At 38.4% G+C, this 13506-nt stretch overlaps 1 protein-coding gene and 1 long non-coding RNA gene across 2 annotated transcripts in view; one reads left to right on the forward strand and one right to left on the reverse strand.

Moving 5' to 3' along the window:
* The window catches only part of LOC115221781 (high affinity copper uptake protein 1), a 61490-nt gene extending 59910 nt beyond the window's left edge, over positions 1–1580 (forward strand). Inside the window, exon 5 of the mRNA XM_029792007.2 lies at positions 1311–1580. Within this exon, the coding sequence (XP_029647867.1) occupies positions 1311–1515 (205 nt within the window). The 3' untranslated portion in view covers positions 1516–1580. The remainder of the gene's footprint in view (positions 1–1310) is intronic.
* On the reverse strand, positions 1255–8268 carry LOC118766979. The gene is made up of 2 exons (XR_005002898.1): positions 7895–8268; positions 1255–1511 (listed from the first exon to the last, which is right to left on the reverse strand). It is a non-coding gene; the product is annotated as an uncharacterized LOC118766979 (long non-coding RNA).
* Positions 8269–13506: the final 5238 nt, after the last annotated feature.

Genomic DNA, 13506 nt, shown 5'->3' on the forward strand with positions numbered 1-13506 from the left:
AATGGCGACGATGGTAGAGAGTACAATGATGGTGACGACGGCGGCGGAGATAGAGGACGTTATGTTGCGGGTTACATTAGCGTCGTCGTAGCTGAAGCAGGAGCATGGCTGGTCGTCTGTCGCTGGAACATGTTGAGTAGCTCTGTGGTCAGTGACTAAACCTCAAAAGGTCTGAAGTCGAAAGACGAAGAATAGTGAAAATGCAAGCCTATTTAAAGCCTGTGGTGGGCTCAAAGAGGGGCATCAAGAAGCAGGCCTCATCCGAAGGCCGTGATTGTTTGGTTTCACACTCTGGCGCGAAATAGGAAGTAGAGACAAATCGCGCCACATGTCAACCAATCAGATCAGTGGATACAACAGAAACAACCGAGCCAAAGATGGCTGTAATCTCAAACGAGTTCATTCCTGCTGTGTCTCTCAAACAGTGAGGATATCAGATACCGCTACACGCTGTATTATTCTCTCCCTCTCTTTCATGATAAGGCTGTGTATTTATATATACTGAATACTTTTGACAACTAAAATTCTATTTCCTTCTGCCAATAGGGTGCGTGATAGTATAATTTACATTTGTCTCATTTCATATACTTTCGTCAACATTAATTTGTTTCATCTATATGTACGTCCAAAGCATACTACTACACTAACTGATTACAGAATCCAAGAAAAAACAACAACAAACAAAAATGCATGGCTGTATAGTAAGAAGTTTGCTTCCTAACCACATGATTTCTGGATCAGTCCCACTGCGAAGCACCTTGGGCAATTGTCTTCTACTATAGCTCCGGGCCGGCCAAAGCTTTGTGAGTGGATTTTGGTAGATAGAAACTGAAGGAAGCCTGTTGTTTTATATATATATATATATATATATATATATATATGTACACACACACATATATATATACATATATATATATATACATATATATATATAAACACGTATGTATGTATGTATGTATGTATGTATGTATGTATGTATGTATGTATGTATGTATGTATGTATGTGTGGGTGTTTATTTGTCCTCCATAATTGATTGTCAACTGGTGTTGGTTTGTTTACATTCCTGCAACAAAGCAGTTGGCAAAAGAGACCGATAGAATAAGTACCAGACATAGAAAAAAATGTACTGGGGTCGATCTGTTCAACAAAAACCCTCCAATGCGGTGTCTCAGCATGATTGCAGTCTAATGATCAAAGCAAATAAAAGATTTTTAAAATCATGTATCCATCTTCCCTAAAGTATGTTCCTCAACTAAATTTGTTTGAAGTCATTTATTTACTACTCTGTTTGTATCTGATTCTTTCGCAGACCTTCCGCATTCGTTTTTCCTCACCTTGTCCAGACCCTGCTTCATATTGTACAGATGACGATCAGTTATTTTCTTATGCTTATCTTCATGACATATAATGCATGGCTTTGTATTGCTGTTGCACTCGGATCTGGAGCCGGCTACTTCGCGTTCCGATGGAGGAGACCTTTCAAGACAATCGAAGACTCAGAACATTGCTCCTGAAGCTGCACAAAATAAAATAAGTAGTATAATAATTAGAATATACAAATTAGGTAAGAAAAAAAAAAGCAAGGTATTTGCAGAATTATATTTTTATGTTTCTTATCTATATTTTTTATAAAATAACGATTTTGTAATTATTTTTTAATAAACTGAAAAATAATATTCTCTAAAATTATATTCTTTTTTTTTTTTTGATAAAATGAATAAAAGTGACAAAAGGTTATATAAAATATTTTCCAATGAATATACGCAGACATCTCAAAAGTAAATAAACACCTTTTCAAACCCCAATGTATAACAGTTTTATTTTTATTTTTATTCCTATTTGCTTCTATCTAGAAATCAATGGAAATTACTACTATTCGAACCTTGAGCTTGGCTTTTGTGACCTGGACATCAATGTTTTGAAACTGACCTATTTCCCATTACATTTCAGACAGATTCAGCGCTGAGTTGCCGAAGCAGAAATAGCAAATATTCTGCTCAATATCACAGATTTGCTTGTCAGTTGCTTGACCATAACCACTTGAACATGTCCCTTAGTGGCTGACAATATGTGCATCTCTGGCCATGATCAGGAGTAGTGGGGGAGCATCATAGCCATGTGCCGAGAGGGATTCTTTGAGGTTTGAATAAATGTAACAAAGGCAAAGTTTGAAGGAAATATTAGTCATTTTTCATACTTTCTTGGGGTAAGCAAATAGGAAATAGCTGCTACCCAAGGACAAAAATCGTGTTACACAGTGTTATCTGTGCAGACACTACCAGGTGCTTCAAACTTGATGATGTATTATTACTTTTTCATTTCAGATGACAGTATAGTCACTGTTTATAGTAACTAGTCATGCAGCGAATACCATAAACAAAAGAGTTGTCTGATATTCCAAAAAGGCGCACTGTGGGTCAATCTTAGGGTAGATTTAGCCAGCATAAAGTTGCATAAAACAAACTGATTGTACACTGCACCAGCGAAAGAATGATAGCATCCCCCTTGACCGAATGAAACAGCATCCCATTTTGGTCAATTTGGACCCTGTGACGAATGTCTTCAGGCTCTTAAATAGATTGTTAAAAATAATTCCCGTTGTAAGACAGCTGATGTCTAGTAACTCCAGATGAGTTGTGATGCTTTTGTGAGGTACGCCCATCAACTTGGCTATGGAAATGAAAATGATAATACATCAACAAGTTCCGAGCACCATATAGTACCCACACAGATAAAACATTATGTTGAGATGTGTCTATTTACTTTTGAAAGTCTGTGTATATATATTTTCTCAAACATGTAAATAGTTATTTAAAAAAAAAATAACTTTCAGTTTGAGATCTCTAGAAAGCGTTGCACAACTCAAAATTCTATAAATAGGCATTAGGTGACTAATTTGGCTGAGAAAGAATAAGGCTATAATCTGTTCTGAATTGTCTTACATACTTTCCAGCGCGAGCGAGTGGAAGAAGATTTAAAAAAAAAAAGAAAAAAAAACAAACATTTTATCCTTATTTATTTCTCGTTTGGTTTTTGATGTTCGCTGTATAAAATATGTAAACACTTAACTATTTATTGCTGGGCAGGGAGGTCACAGACAAATTCTAAGTCAATATATTACTATTATAGCACTTAGTGAAATATATTATCTCTCTTTGAGAGATATCATACAAATGAGGACGTAGCAGATAACAGCCATCCTTCGGATGCTTAGGCCCAGTTATGTCCGCTGCTCTGATTGGTTGGCTTTGGTGCAGTTTTGTCTTTTGCTTTATTTCGCGCCAATGTGTAAACCAACCAATCGCAGCCTTCAGATAAGGTCCCGTGACACAGTCTTCTAGGTTCTTTTTCTGGAGCCCACTAAACTCTTTAAAAGGCTAGATCAGCAACCGTAATTCGTCTTCGGTCCTACACCATTGACCACAGAGTATCCAGCGACATACAGCCAGTTCGAGCAACTCAGCCATGTTCCAGCGACTTCGACACCAACACCACCGCAACATTTCAGGACCTTTCACCACCGTCGCCTTCACCGTAACGTCGCCTTTCGCCACCGTCGCCTTTTAGCTTATCGCGACCACCAGCATCAATACGTACAAGTAACATCACCCACGTTTAAACTTCACGCTGTTTATGAATACTCACCAAGGTTAACAGCTAGCTCTACCTGCGAGAATCTTCTGTACCAAGTAATCTGGCACGGGATCGCAGCTACAACCTCTACACGCGTAGTAACCGGCTCTCCACTTTGTAGCCACAACTTCATGGTTACAGAACCTCTACAATTGTGTATCTTACTACGAACCGGTATTTATCTCCGTTTGTGTCTGGACATTCATCTAGCGTGCTGTTATAGACTCTTTCTATGCACTGTATTATTATGTACATATTTATAACGCACACACGTGCACACACTCTCATGACACGAACACACAGACACACAAGTTAACCTATAAATAAGCCTTTTCTCTTTAACATAACGGTTGTGTCGTCTCATCTTATTCTTCAGTGGCCCTCTTATTCATTTATCCATTATTGTGGCTTCTTTTGTAAGGCGACCGTGCGGCGATTAAAAGGAGACCTTCATTCCTCACCATCTCCTTTCGTACGGTCGTGTCGTACTACACTATAAAATATTTTATCCATGGAACGTTAACCTCTTGGTGGTACTGGAACTCTTAACATCAAGTCATAGAAGTAAATAAAGTACTGGAGAAATTATCTGACAAGCTGTGGGACCAGAAGTACCGGATTTCTGGATTTTTCAGTTTTCTGGAGACAGCCTAGATATATACTTAAAATATAAAATAAACTATGAAAAGTAAAGAGCTAAATTGTATTTAACAGATTCATATTAATATACTTCTAATGTAGTATCTGTTTGATAATAATTGATCCATTAAAAATTCTTAAAATACATCATACACTATCATGTACACAGTATAATGTTTATAGGATGAAAATTATATGAAAAAATATAACGGACATGATTTTATTTAACAGATGAAGATACAAATTATTATAATTCCAAAGAAGAGATTGCTTACTCTTTATCTATCCACTTTTAAAAGTAAATAACAAAACAAAACTATTTTTAACACAACATATGCAAACTATCTGAGTTCAGAAACGGAGCCAGTTTATTCAATACAGGGTACAGTATACTGCATGGTGCTGCAGAGTATTCTCAGATTTCTAGATGCCGGGTAAAGGTCTGGTGCCGTATCAGTTTTTTTTAATCATCCGTGTCGCAGATGTGTAAAGAAAAAATTCTATCGATTGATTCGGTCAGCTAGTACGTATTTTATAGGCTCCTGAGAAGATGCTAGACAAAGTATAATTAAGTTTTGCCACCACATGGATTGCGGTCATTACTGTGGTTGTTCATGAAACTACTTATTGTATGTTGGCTGCCTGGCTTCATTCTTGATCCTAGGCTTTCTTTTTCCGCAGCTATTATAATGCAATGAACTAGCGGAATTGTTAGCATGCCAAGCAAGTTGCTTGGCGGCATTTTGTCCGTTTCGCCGAGTTCGACTTTGTCTTTTATCATTTCGGGGTCGATAAGTTAAGTAACAGTCGAGCATTGGGGGCCTATATAATCAACTTAGCTCCTCCTCCGAACTTGCTAGCCTTGTGCCAAAGTTTGAAAGCGCTATACGGCGATTTTGTTTCCATGCTGAAGAGAGGGAAAACTGTGCTGTCAGTTACGATTCCCTTTCCCAGGAATTGTCACTGAATTGTAAACTGGGCTATTTTGAAACGCAAATGGGTGCCTCTGAAGTATCTGGTGATTATTCCCTTGATGAGCAGAGAGACATGGCAGTAGTCTAGGGCTGCATGTATGAGAGCATGAAAAACAGAGCCGTAAACATTGACTAAATCTAGCTAGATCACTATCAAGTTACTTTTGAAATTTTTGGCTTCCCGGATCTTCTGACTGAAAACTCCAGAGTGTTCCAGACATCCGGAGAAACTTGGTCACGAGTGGATTCATTCTTTCAGCCTATACCGAACAGAAGAATTTACCTTCAATACTATGGTCAATGAATGAGAAGTTTTCTTTCTTTGGAACAATAAAATGGTTTTTCATCCGGTCTTCCGGAACAGCGTCCACAATCTCCGAAAGAGCATCGGGCATTTTCATGTATATCCTGCATACACACACATGCACACAAACATACATACACATACAAACACACATGCACACACTTACATGGTTAACAGTGCATGATCGATCAATTATGGTTACACCGTTTCTTTTTCTAAAATTGTTTATCAGAACCACAGCAGATTCGATGAAAAAAAAAGCAAAACACAAAATAAAAAAACGCAAAACAACATCGCTCTCCGACAGGTTTATGATCGAACCTGTGGCAGTGGAATCTGGTGTTCTTGGTCCCGAGACCATATCGCTACTCACCACTATCGGAGCAGAGATGGTTATCAGAAGTGCGCAGCCCGTGAGTTAGAGTTGCTGTTCCAGCGCACCTCCCTCGCCATCCTTCGGAGCAACGCCTTTTCTCTTTAATCTACTGGGATCATGTGGCAGTCTGACTTACAGGAAATTGTACGTTCCACTCTTTAATGTCAAGTTACTTTTTCTCCTATAACTATAACGATCTCTGCTTATTGTGTCACACTTTTTCAACTTTAATAAATCCTTCCTACTGGAAGCACAAGGCCTCAAATTTTGGGGGAAGGGATTAAGTTGATTACATCGACCCCAATACATAACTGGTACTAATTTTATCGACCTCGGCGGAATTCGAACTCAAAACCTAACGACAGACGAAATACCTCTAAGCATTTCGCCCGGCGTGCTAACGATTCTGCCAGCTCGCCACCTTAATACAACCCCCTTCGGTCATGAATGACCATGGGATTGCACCTAGAAAGTTACCCTCCCAAGCACAAGTCCGGGCAAGGTTGTTTATGGAAGACCAGCAGTCGCCCATGCATATCCAAGGGAAAGGCAAAGGTTGATACAGTTTGGCATCTGTGATATCGTAACCCATTTCTACAACTGAGTGAACTGGAGCAACGTGAAATAAAGTGTCTTGCTCAAGAACACAACGCGCAGCCCGGTCCGGGAATCGAACTCACAACCTCACAATCGTAAGCTCGAAGCTCTAACTACTGAGCCATTATATATTTTTATATAATATAATGTAATGTAATATAATAAATGTGAATGTCAGTGTCTCAGTGTGTTACACTTTTTCAACTTTACTCCTAGAGGCCGTAGCCCAACATATCATACCATTTTGGAATCAGGCTGATTCTGTGAGTAAATTAAAAACATTCCGGGCCGAATCCGGCCCCATAATCCTGAAATTTGCGATTCCCAAGTTTTTATTACTGTGATTGTATTCGGTGATTTTTTTTACGTGATTTTTTGCGACGAATTTTTTTGTGCGATAGCAATTTTTATAATCTAATGGCTAACTCCGTGAGTAAATTAAAAACATTCCGGGCCTAATCCGGACCTGCAATCCTGAAATTTTGGATTCCTATGTTTTCACTACTGCGATTGTTTAGGGCAATTTTTTTTACATGTTTTTTGGCGACGAATATGGTCGTCATTGGGATATGACTCTGGAGGAAGCAATTGCAACAAATTCTCCAAAACAAGTCAGTAGAGTTCCAAGTATTGAATGTTCTTATACGATAAACGTCCTTATACAATAAATACATGGTCTGTAATTTCACATGAAATTCGTTGTAATCCAAAATTCCTTAGCAACCCGTTCGCTTCTTTGACACTACCGACTGAGGTAACTGTGTAGCTTATGTTTACATATCAATACCTTCTTATAAATGTATACACAGAAATACAGGATTCGTTCTTAACTAATTGTTTGTTGTACTGGAAGAAATTTTGTTTAATTTGGTTGAATCAATTAAAACAACAAAATTGACTTTTAAACGCAGCAATAATAAATCATGTTTGAAGAGAGAATGCATTTTGTGTGTGTGTGTGTGTGTGTGTGTGTGTGTGTGTGTGTGTGTGTGTGTGTGTGTGTGTGTGTGTGTTTGTGTATGTGTGTGTGTGTGCGTGTGTGTGTGTGTGTGTGTGTGCGCGCGTGCGTGTGTGTGTGTATGTGTGTGTGTATGTGTGTGTATGTGTGTGTATGTGTGTGTATGTGTGGTGTGTGTGTGTGTGTGTGTGTGTGTAAGTGTATTAGGCCTTGGGTAAGAATTCAGTTTTAGGAGATGGACCTCGGAACAAGAAGTAGAAAAGAGAAAAACAGTTACAAGAAAAAGGGGAAAAGGCAAGAAAGAATATAAGGAAAGAAGGAAAGAAGAACGAAAGAGGAAAATACTTTGCATTGTTGTTAAGATAAAACATTAAAAGAATCGAAAATATGAAGAATCTATAAACAACAATACCTGAAAATGATGACTATGGTAGCATATTAGCTACTGCAGACACGAAATTCTTGATCCAGTATATTTTTCCTATCAAGGAACCGTATATAAAAGTATTAATAAAGATATCATCTTCACCATCTTGATGTAGTGATTCACAGTTGTTTTACTCTATGCTTAAGAAAAATGGCGAAAGCAGCATATTTGCTGACCGTGACGATGAAGACTATATAAAAAAGATTAAATAAAATATAACGAGTTAGAGACAAAAGCAACACAAACTAATGCACACACAGGCAAGTAGGCAAGTGAATATACTGATCATTCTTTCTTCATAGAATGGTTAGTTTATTTACTGAATCTTCTAGAAAAATAATAAGAATGTAGCTGTCTAATCTAACGTGCCTGTGTGTGCTTGTGTTGTATCTCTAAGTGTCTTTTTCTCAATACACTTTCTCAATAATTATGACGTAACTTATACGTTTTATTCAAAGTTTAAACGTATTATGTATGTACGCACGTATATATGATCATCCAATTTCTTTATTAGTCACAAGGGCCCAAACATAGAGGGGGACAATACAGCCTGATTGGGGTCAGACACACAATGATTATATGACTTTTAAAATTTTACAAAATATAATGAAATCGAATGAGATACAACAAGGACGAAATACAAACATGAGATGAAGCAGAGAGATGGCTTACGCTCCGACCCCACGAGACCCATTCTCCTACTGAAACTTTTGTATGCAGACTTATGACATGTTCACGAGGAATCTTTCATTCCCAGCACCCTCGCAACATGCAACCATCTCATCCTTGCACATGTTCAGTCTACTGCTGGACGAATGCCTCAGTATGTCCTCTCCATCGATCACAGTCCAATATTTTCCTCATCCATGTTTGGCTGCCGAAGAATTTAACAAGGTCTTCATTCCAACTTTTGCATGGTTTTCCTCTCCATTTTTTTCTGAATGTGTTGTCCACTCTGTCAATTTGCTATTCCATCTATTGTCTTTCTAAACACGTCTCGCAGAAGACCATTTCAAAGTTTGAGCTGGCAGAAACGTTAGCGCCTCGGGCGAAAGGCTTAGCGGTATTTCGTCTGTCGTTACGTTCTGAGTTCAAATTCCGCCGAGGTCGACTTTGCCTTTCATCCTTTCGGGGTCGATAAATAAAGTACCAGTTTCGCACTGGGGTCGATGTAATCGACTTAATCCGCTTGTCTGTCCTTGTTTGTCCTCTCTGTGTTTAGCCTCTTGTGGGTAGTAAAGAAATAGGTATTTCGTCTGTCGTTACGTTCTGAGTTCAAATTCCGCCGAGGTCGATTTTGCCTTTCATCCTTTCGGGATCGATAAATAAGTACCAGTTACGCACTAGGGTCGATATAATCGACTTAATCCGTTTGTCTGTCCTTGTTTGTCCTCTCTGTGTTTAGCCTCTTGTGGGTAGTAAAGAAATAGGTATTTCGTCTGTCGTTACGTTCTGAGTTCAAATTCCGCTGAGGTCGATTTTGCCTTTCATCCTTTCGGGGTCGATAAATAAAGTACCAATTTCGCACTGGGGTCGATGTAATCGACTTGATCACTTTGTCTATCCTTGTTTGTCCCCTCTATGTTTGGCCCCTTGTGGGTAGTAAAGAAATATATCTTACGCATAATATCTGTTGCCGCTCTTATTCTGTTGTTTCTCCACTTATCCATTTTGTTAATCCTTAGAATTCTCTTTTCCATGGCTCTTTGTGTTGATCTTAATCTATTTTCAATGCTTTTGTTGGTAGTCCATGTGTCTTATGCATACATAATGGTAGGCAGCACACACTGGTTGAAGACCTTTCTTTTTAGATACATGGGCAAATTATTGCTCATGGTTTGATTCAATTTACCAAAGGCTGTTCATCATTCAATTTCTTTGGTCTGATTTTTATTCTTTAAGCAGATTATTATTATTACATTTCCAGCTGTGATTAAATTGTTGGAGATTGTCTTCATTTTACTAATATTAATTCTGAGTCCACATTTTTTACTTTCTTCTTTTATTTCTCAGAGCATTTATTGTTAATTCTTTAATGCCCCTGAAAATGAAAGCAATTTCATCAGTAAATTTGAGGTGATTAAGTATGCATCCGTTTATATTTACTCCTTCATCTGACCAATTTAAGTTCTTACAAACCTTTTCTAATACAGATGTGAATAATTTGGGTGACATAGTGTCTCCTTGTCTGACTCCTTTTAACAATTTTAATATTAGTCGCTTTGTTGTTTATAGTTGCTGTGGTTCTGCAGTTGGTGCACACATTCGCTAATAACTTCGCGTAGTCTCTTTCGATTCCCTTTTCCTTTAGTGCCCTTAGTGTACATATATATATATATATATATATATAATATATATATATATCTATATATATATATATATATATGTACATAAACACAAACACACATTATATCATATGGTTTGTTTTGATTCTCTATTCGTATTTGGTGCTTATTACACACATGTGAGTGAGAACACTGAGATATTTTTGGTATCTAACATATGTCAGATACTGCGATCGCTGCTTCTGATTGGTCAATCCATGGTGATGACCCGAGGTCACGGTGACAGCGCTGCTTCTGATTGGTCAATCCATGGTGATGACTTGAGGTCACGGTGACGGCACTACTTTTGTCATTCATAAGTTACAACTAAACGTGAAGAATTTAGTTATTGGGTTAATAAAATATGGTCGTTTATTCGTGTGTAATAAATAAAATACCAAACTCATTCCCTATGGATACCGTATTTATTACAACTCGTGGCTTGTAAACGTATCTAACGAGCGAAAGCGAGTTAGATACGTTTACAAGCCACGAGTTGTAATAAATACGGTATCCATAGGGAACTCGTTTGGTATTCTCTATTTATCCGGTGTTTGGGGTCGTCGGAAGCATTGATACGCAAATGTCGAACAATGAGAATGAGTGCTCAGCACCGCTTTGATGGATAAAATTTCTTTATTTCTGTATTAAGGCTACCATTGGTTTCATGTTAAGATATTTTTCTTGACATGAAATCAATGGTAGCCTTAATACATATATAAAAAAATTTTTATCCACCAATGTAGTGTTGAACTCTCATTCTCATTGTTCGACAGTTAAATATATATTCATACACTCGCAATGTCAGGCCGTGCAGTCGGGTGGTCGTTTTGGGCGCAGTCAAGGATACCTATGTGCAGCAGCAACAAGTGGAGGCGCAATGGCCCAATGGTTAGGGCAGCGGACTCGCGGTCGGAGGATCGCGGTTTCGATTCCCAGACCGGGCGTTGTGTGTGTTTATTGAGCGAAAACACCTAAAGCTCCAAGAGGCTCCGGCAGGGGGTGGTGGCAACCCCTGTTGTACTCTTTCGCTCCAACTTTCTCTCACTCTTTCTTCCTGTTTCTTGTCTCCGACTTCCTACGCAACCGCTGAGCCTGGATGCGCATTCATCCATCCGTCGATGCTCTCGGTGTCGGGGGTTGACCTGCTTTCTCTTCTGCGGGTCTTACGAATAGCAAAGGACCACGTTTCGGACTTCTCCCATCTTGCGAGCTCTGGGACGAAGACCGTTCGCTCAACAGAAACAGCAGCAACAGTATCTCAAATGCAAAACCAGTATTTCATTGTGGTTCTCGCCGAACTTTGTAAAAGGTTAGTAATTGTGGTAGTTAATGTATTTTCTGCTACCAAAGAGAAAGGCCAGCTTTTACAAGCAGTTTTTGTTATGTTGAGGATGTGAGATCATTAGAGACCGAGAGTGAGGTGACGCCTAGCATTGGCAGTGACTTTAAGAGTTCTAGTTGCATGTTCTTAATGTTTAGAAGAATCAGGCATTAAAATATTGTTTTCGTAAGTAGAAAATGAAAACGGAAATGAAGAAAGCTTCGAACAATGCAGAAAGTTTTACAAAAACTCTTTATATTTCGGGCACAAAAACCTATCTTCACGAGGAAGTTGTCTAAGAAATATCTAGTTACATTCTTTTTCTACTTTTGTAGAACAATACTCCAAGCGAACTACAATGCTCTTATTGTTTTCATAGTATGTGTAGTCATTGTGTCCTTGTGTTGTTGAAGGAGACTAGATTAGAGAATGCTCTCATGGTATCTGATTATGAATTTGTTTTGACGCTTGGGTATGGAATCAGTATTTGTCTTGACGCTTGGGTATGGAAGTTTAGTGAGCAGTGAATGGTAGTACTGTCTATGTGGGCGGTGTTGGAGGTGGCTGCAAGTAGGTCGTTGATAAATAAGAAGTGGACTGTACAATTAGTTAAGTCCAGATTATCTCTGATCGAGCAAATCGGTTATCAAAAATATTCCGGCCTTGATCAACCGGCCTATTTAAGAATATATGGAATTACATTATAAGGGGTTGGAGTGTGATTTTTGGGAAATTTAGTTGGGAAATTTATAAATCAAGTGATTCCGCAGAAACTCGCTCTTCGGCTGCGCGCTGGCAGAAACGTTAGCACGCCGGGCGAAATACTTAGCGGTATTTCGTCTGCCGCGACGTTCTGAGTTCAAATTCCGCCGAGGTCGACTTTGCTTTTCATCCTTTCGAGGTCGATTAAATAAGTACCAGTTACGCACTGCGGTCGATATAATCGACTTAATCCGTTTGTCTGTCCTTGTTTGTTCTCTCTGCGTTTAGCCCCTTGTGGGTAGTAAAGAAATAGGTATTTCGTCTGCCGCTACGTTCTGAGTTCAAATTCCGCCGAGGTCGACTTTGCCTTTCATCCTTTCGGGGTCGATAAATTAAGTGCCAGTTACGTACTGGAGTCGATGCAATCGACTTAATCCTTTTGTCTGTCCTTGTTTGTCCCCTCTATGTTAACCCCTTGTGGGCAATAAAGAAATAAGAAACTCGCTCTTCGGTTAGTGTGTTGAATAATTTATAAAACAAAATGAAATAAAGCAAATTCACGCGATCTTTTCAGTTTGGCTGCCAATTTTCAAAAATTCTGAGTTATTGAAAGTTTAAAAATTTGATACAATAATGTAGGGATCTTTTAGGTTTGAATGGTAGTTTTTAACATGATTTCTAGGTAACTAAAACATTTTAAACTTCGTATACTGGTAGAATGTGTTTATATAACATCTTTTTCTCTTGGCTTTATTAAGAAAATTCTATAGTTTGTAAGATATTTGTTGTTGTTTTTCTTCAATTTCTGCAAGTTCAACCAATCAATGACCGTCTATTGAGGTGAAAACATTCCGTGCCGTATGAATATGTCCCTCGTTTAAGAAACAGATTGGGTTTATTTACATTTCTGAAGAAAAAAGATACCCTTCCCCCACCCCTAACCCTAACCCTAACTCTAACCCTAACCCTAAATTAGATTGAAATGCAATAGATCGATACTAGGGTCATGATTTTGGGTGACAATTTCATATGACACCGCTAGAAAAAACCGCCGTTCAAACCGAAAAGTTCCTAATGGGATTAGTTTTCCAAGATGAATCTCAGAGGTTTAAAGTTTGTTGGAAGCTGTCAATTTGTACGTGACAGCATGAGTTGTCAACTGAAAACAAATGAAAATATATAATTCTGAAATATTAAAAATAAAGTATTTTTTCCAATCACCGGTGTGGCTTACATTTTATGGTAAG

This window comes from Octopus sinensis, linkage group LG18 (genome assembly GCF_006345805.1).
Source record: "Octopus sinensis linkage group LG18, ASM634580v1, whole genome shotgun sequence".
Lineage (NCBI taxonomy): Eukaryota > Metazoa > Mollusca > Cephalopoda > Octopoda > Octopodidae > Octopus > Octopus sinensis.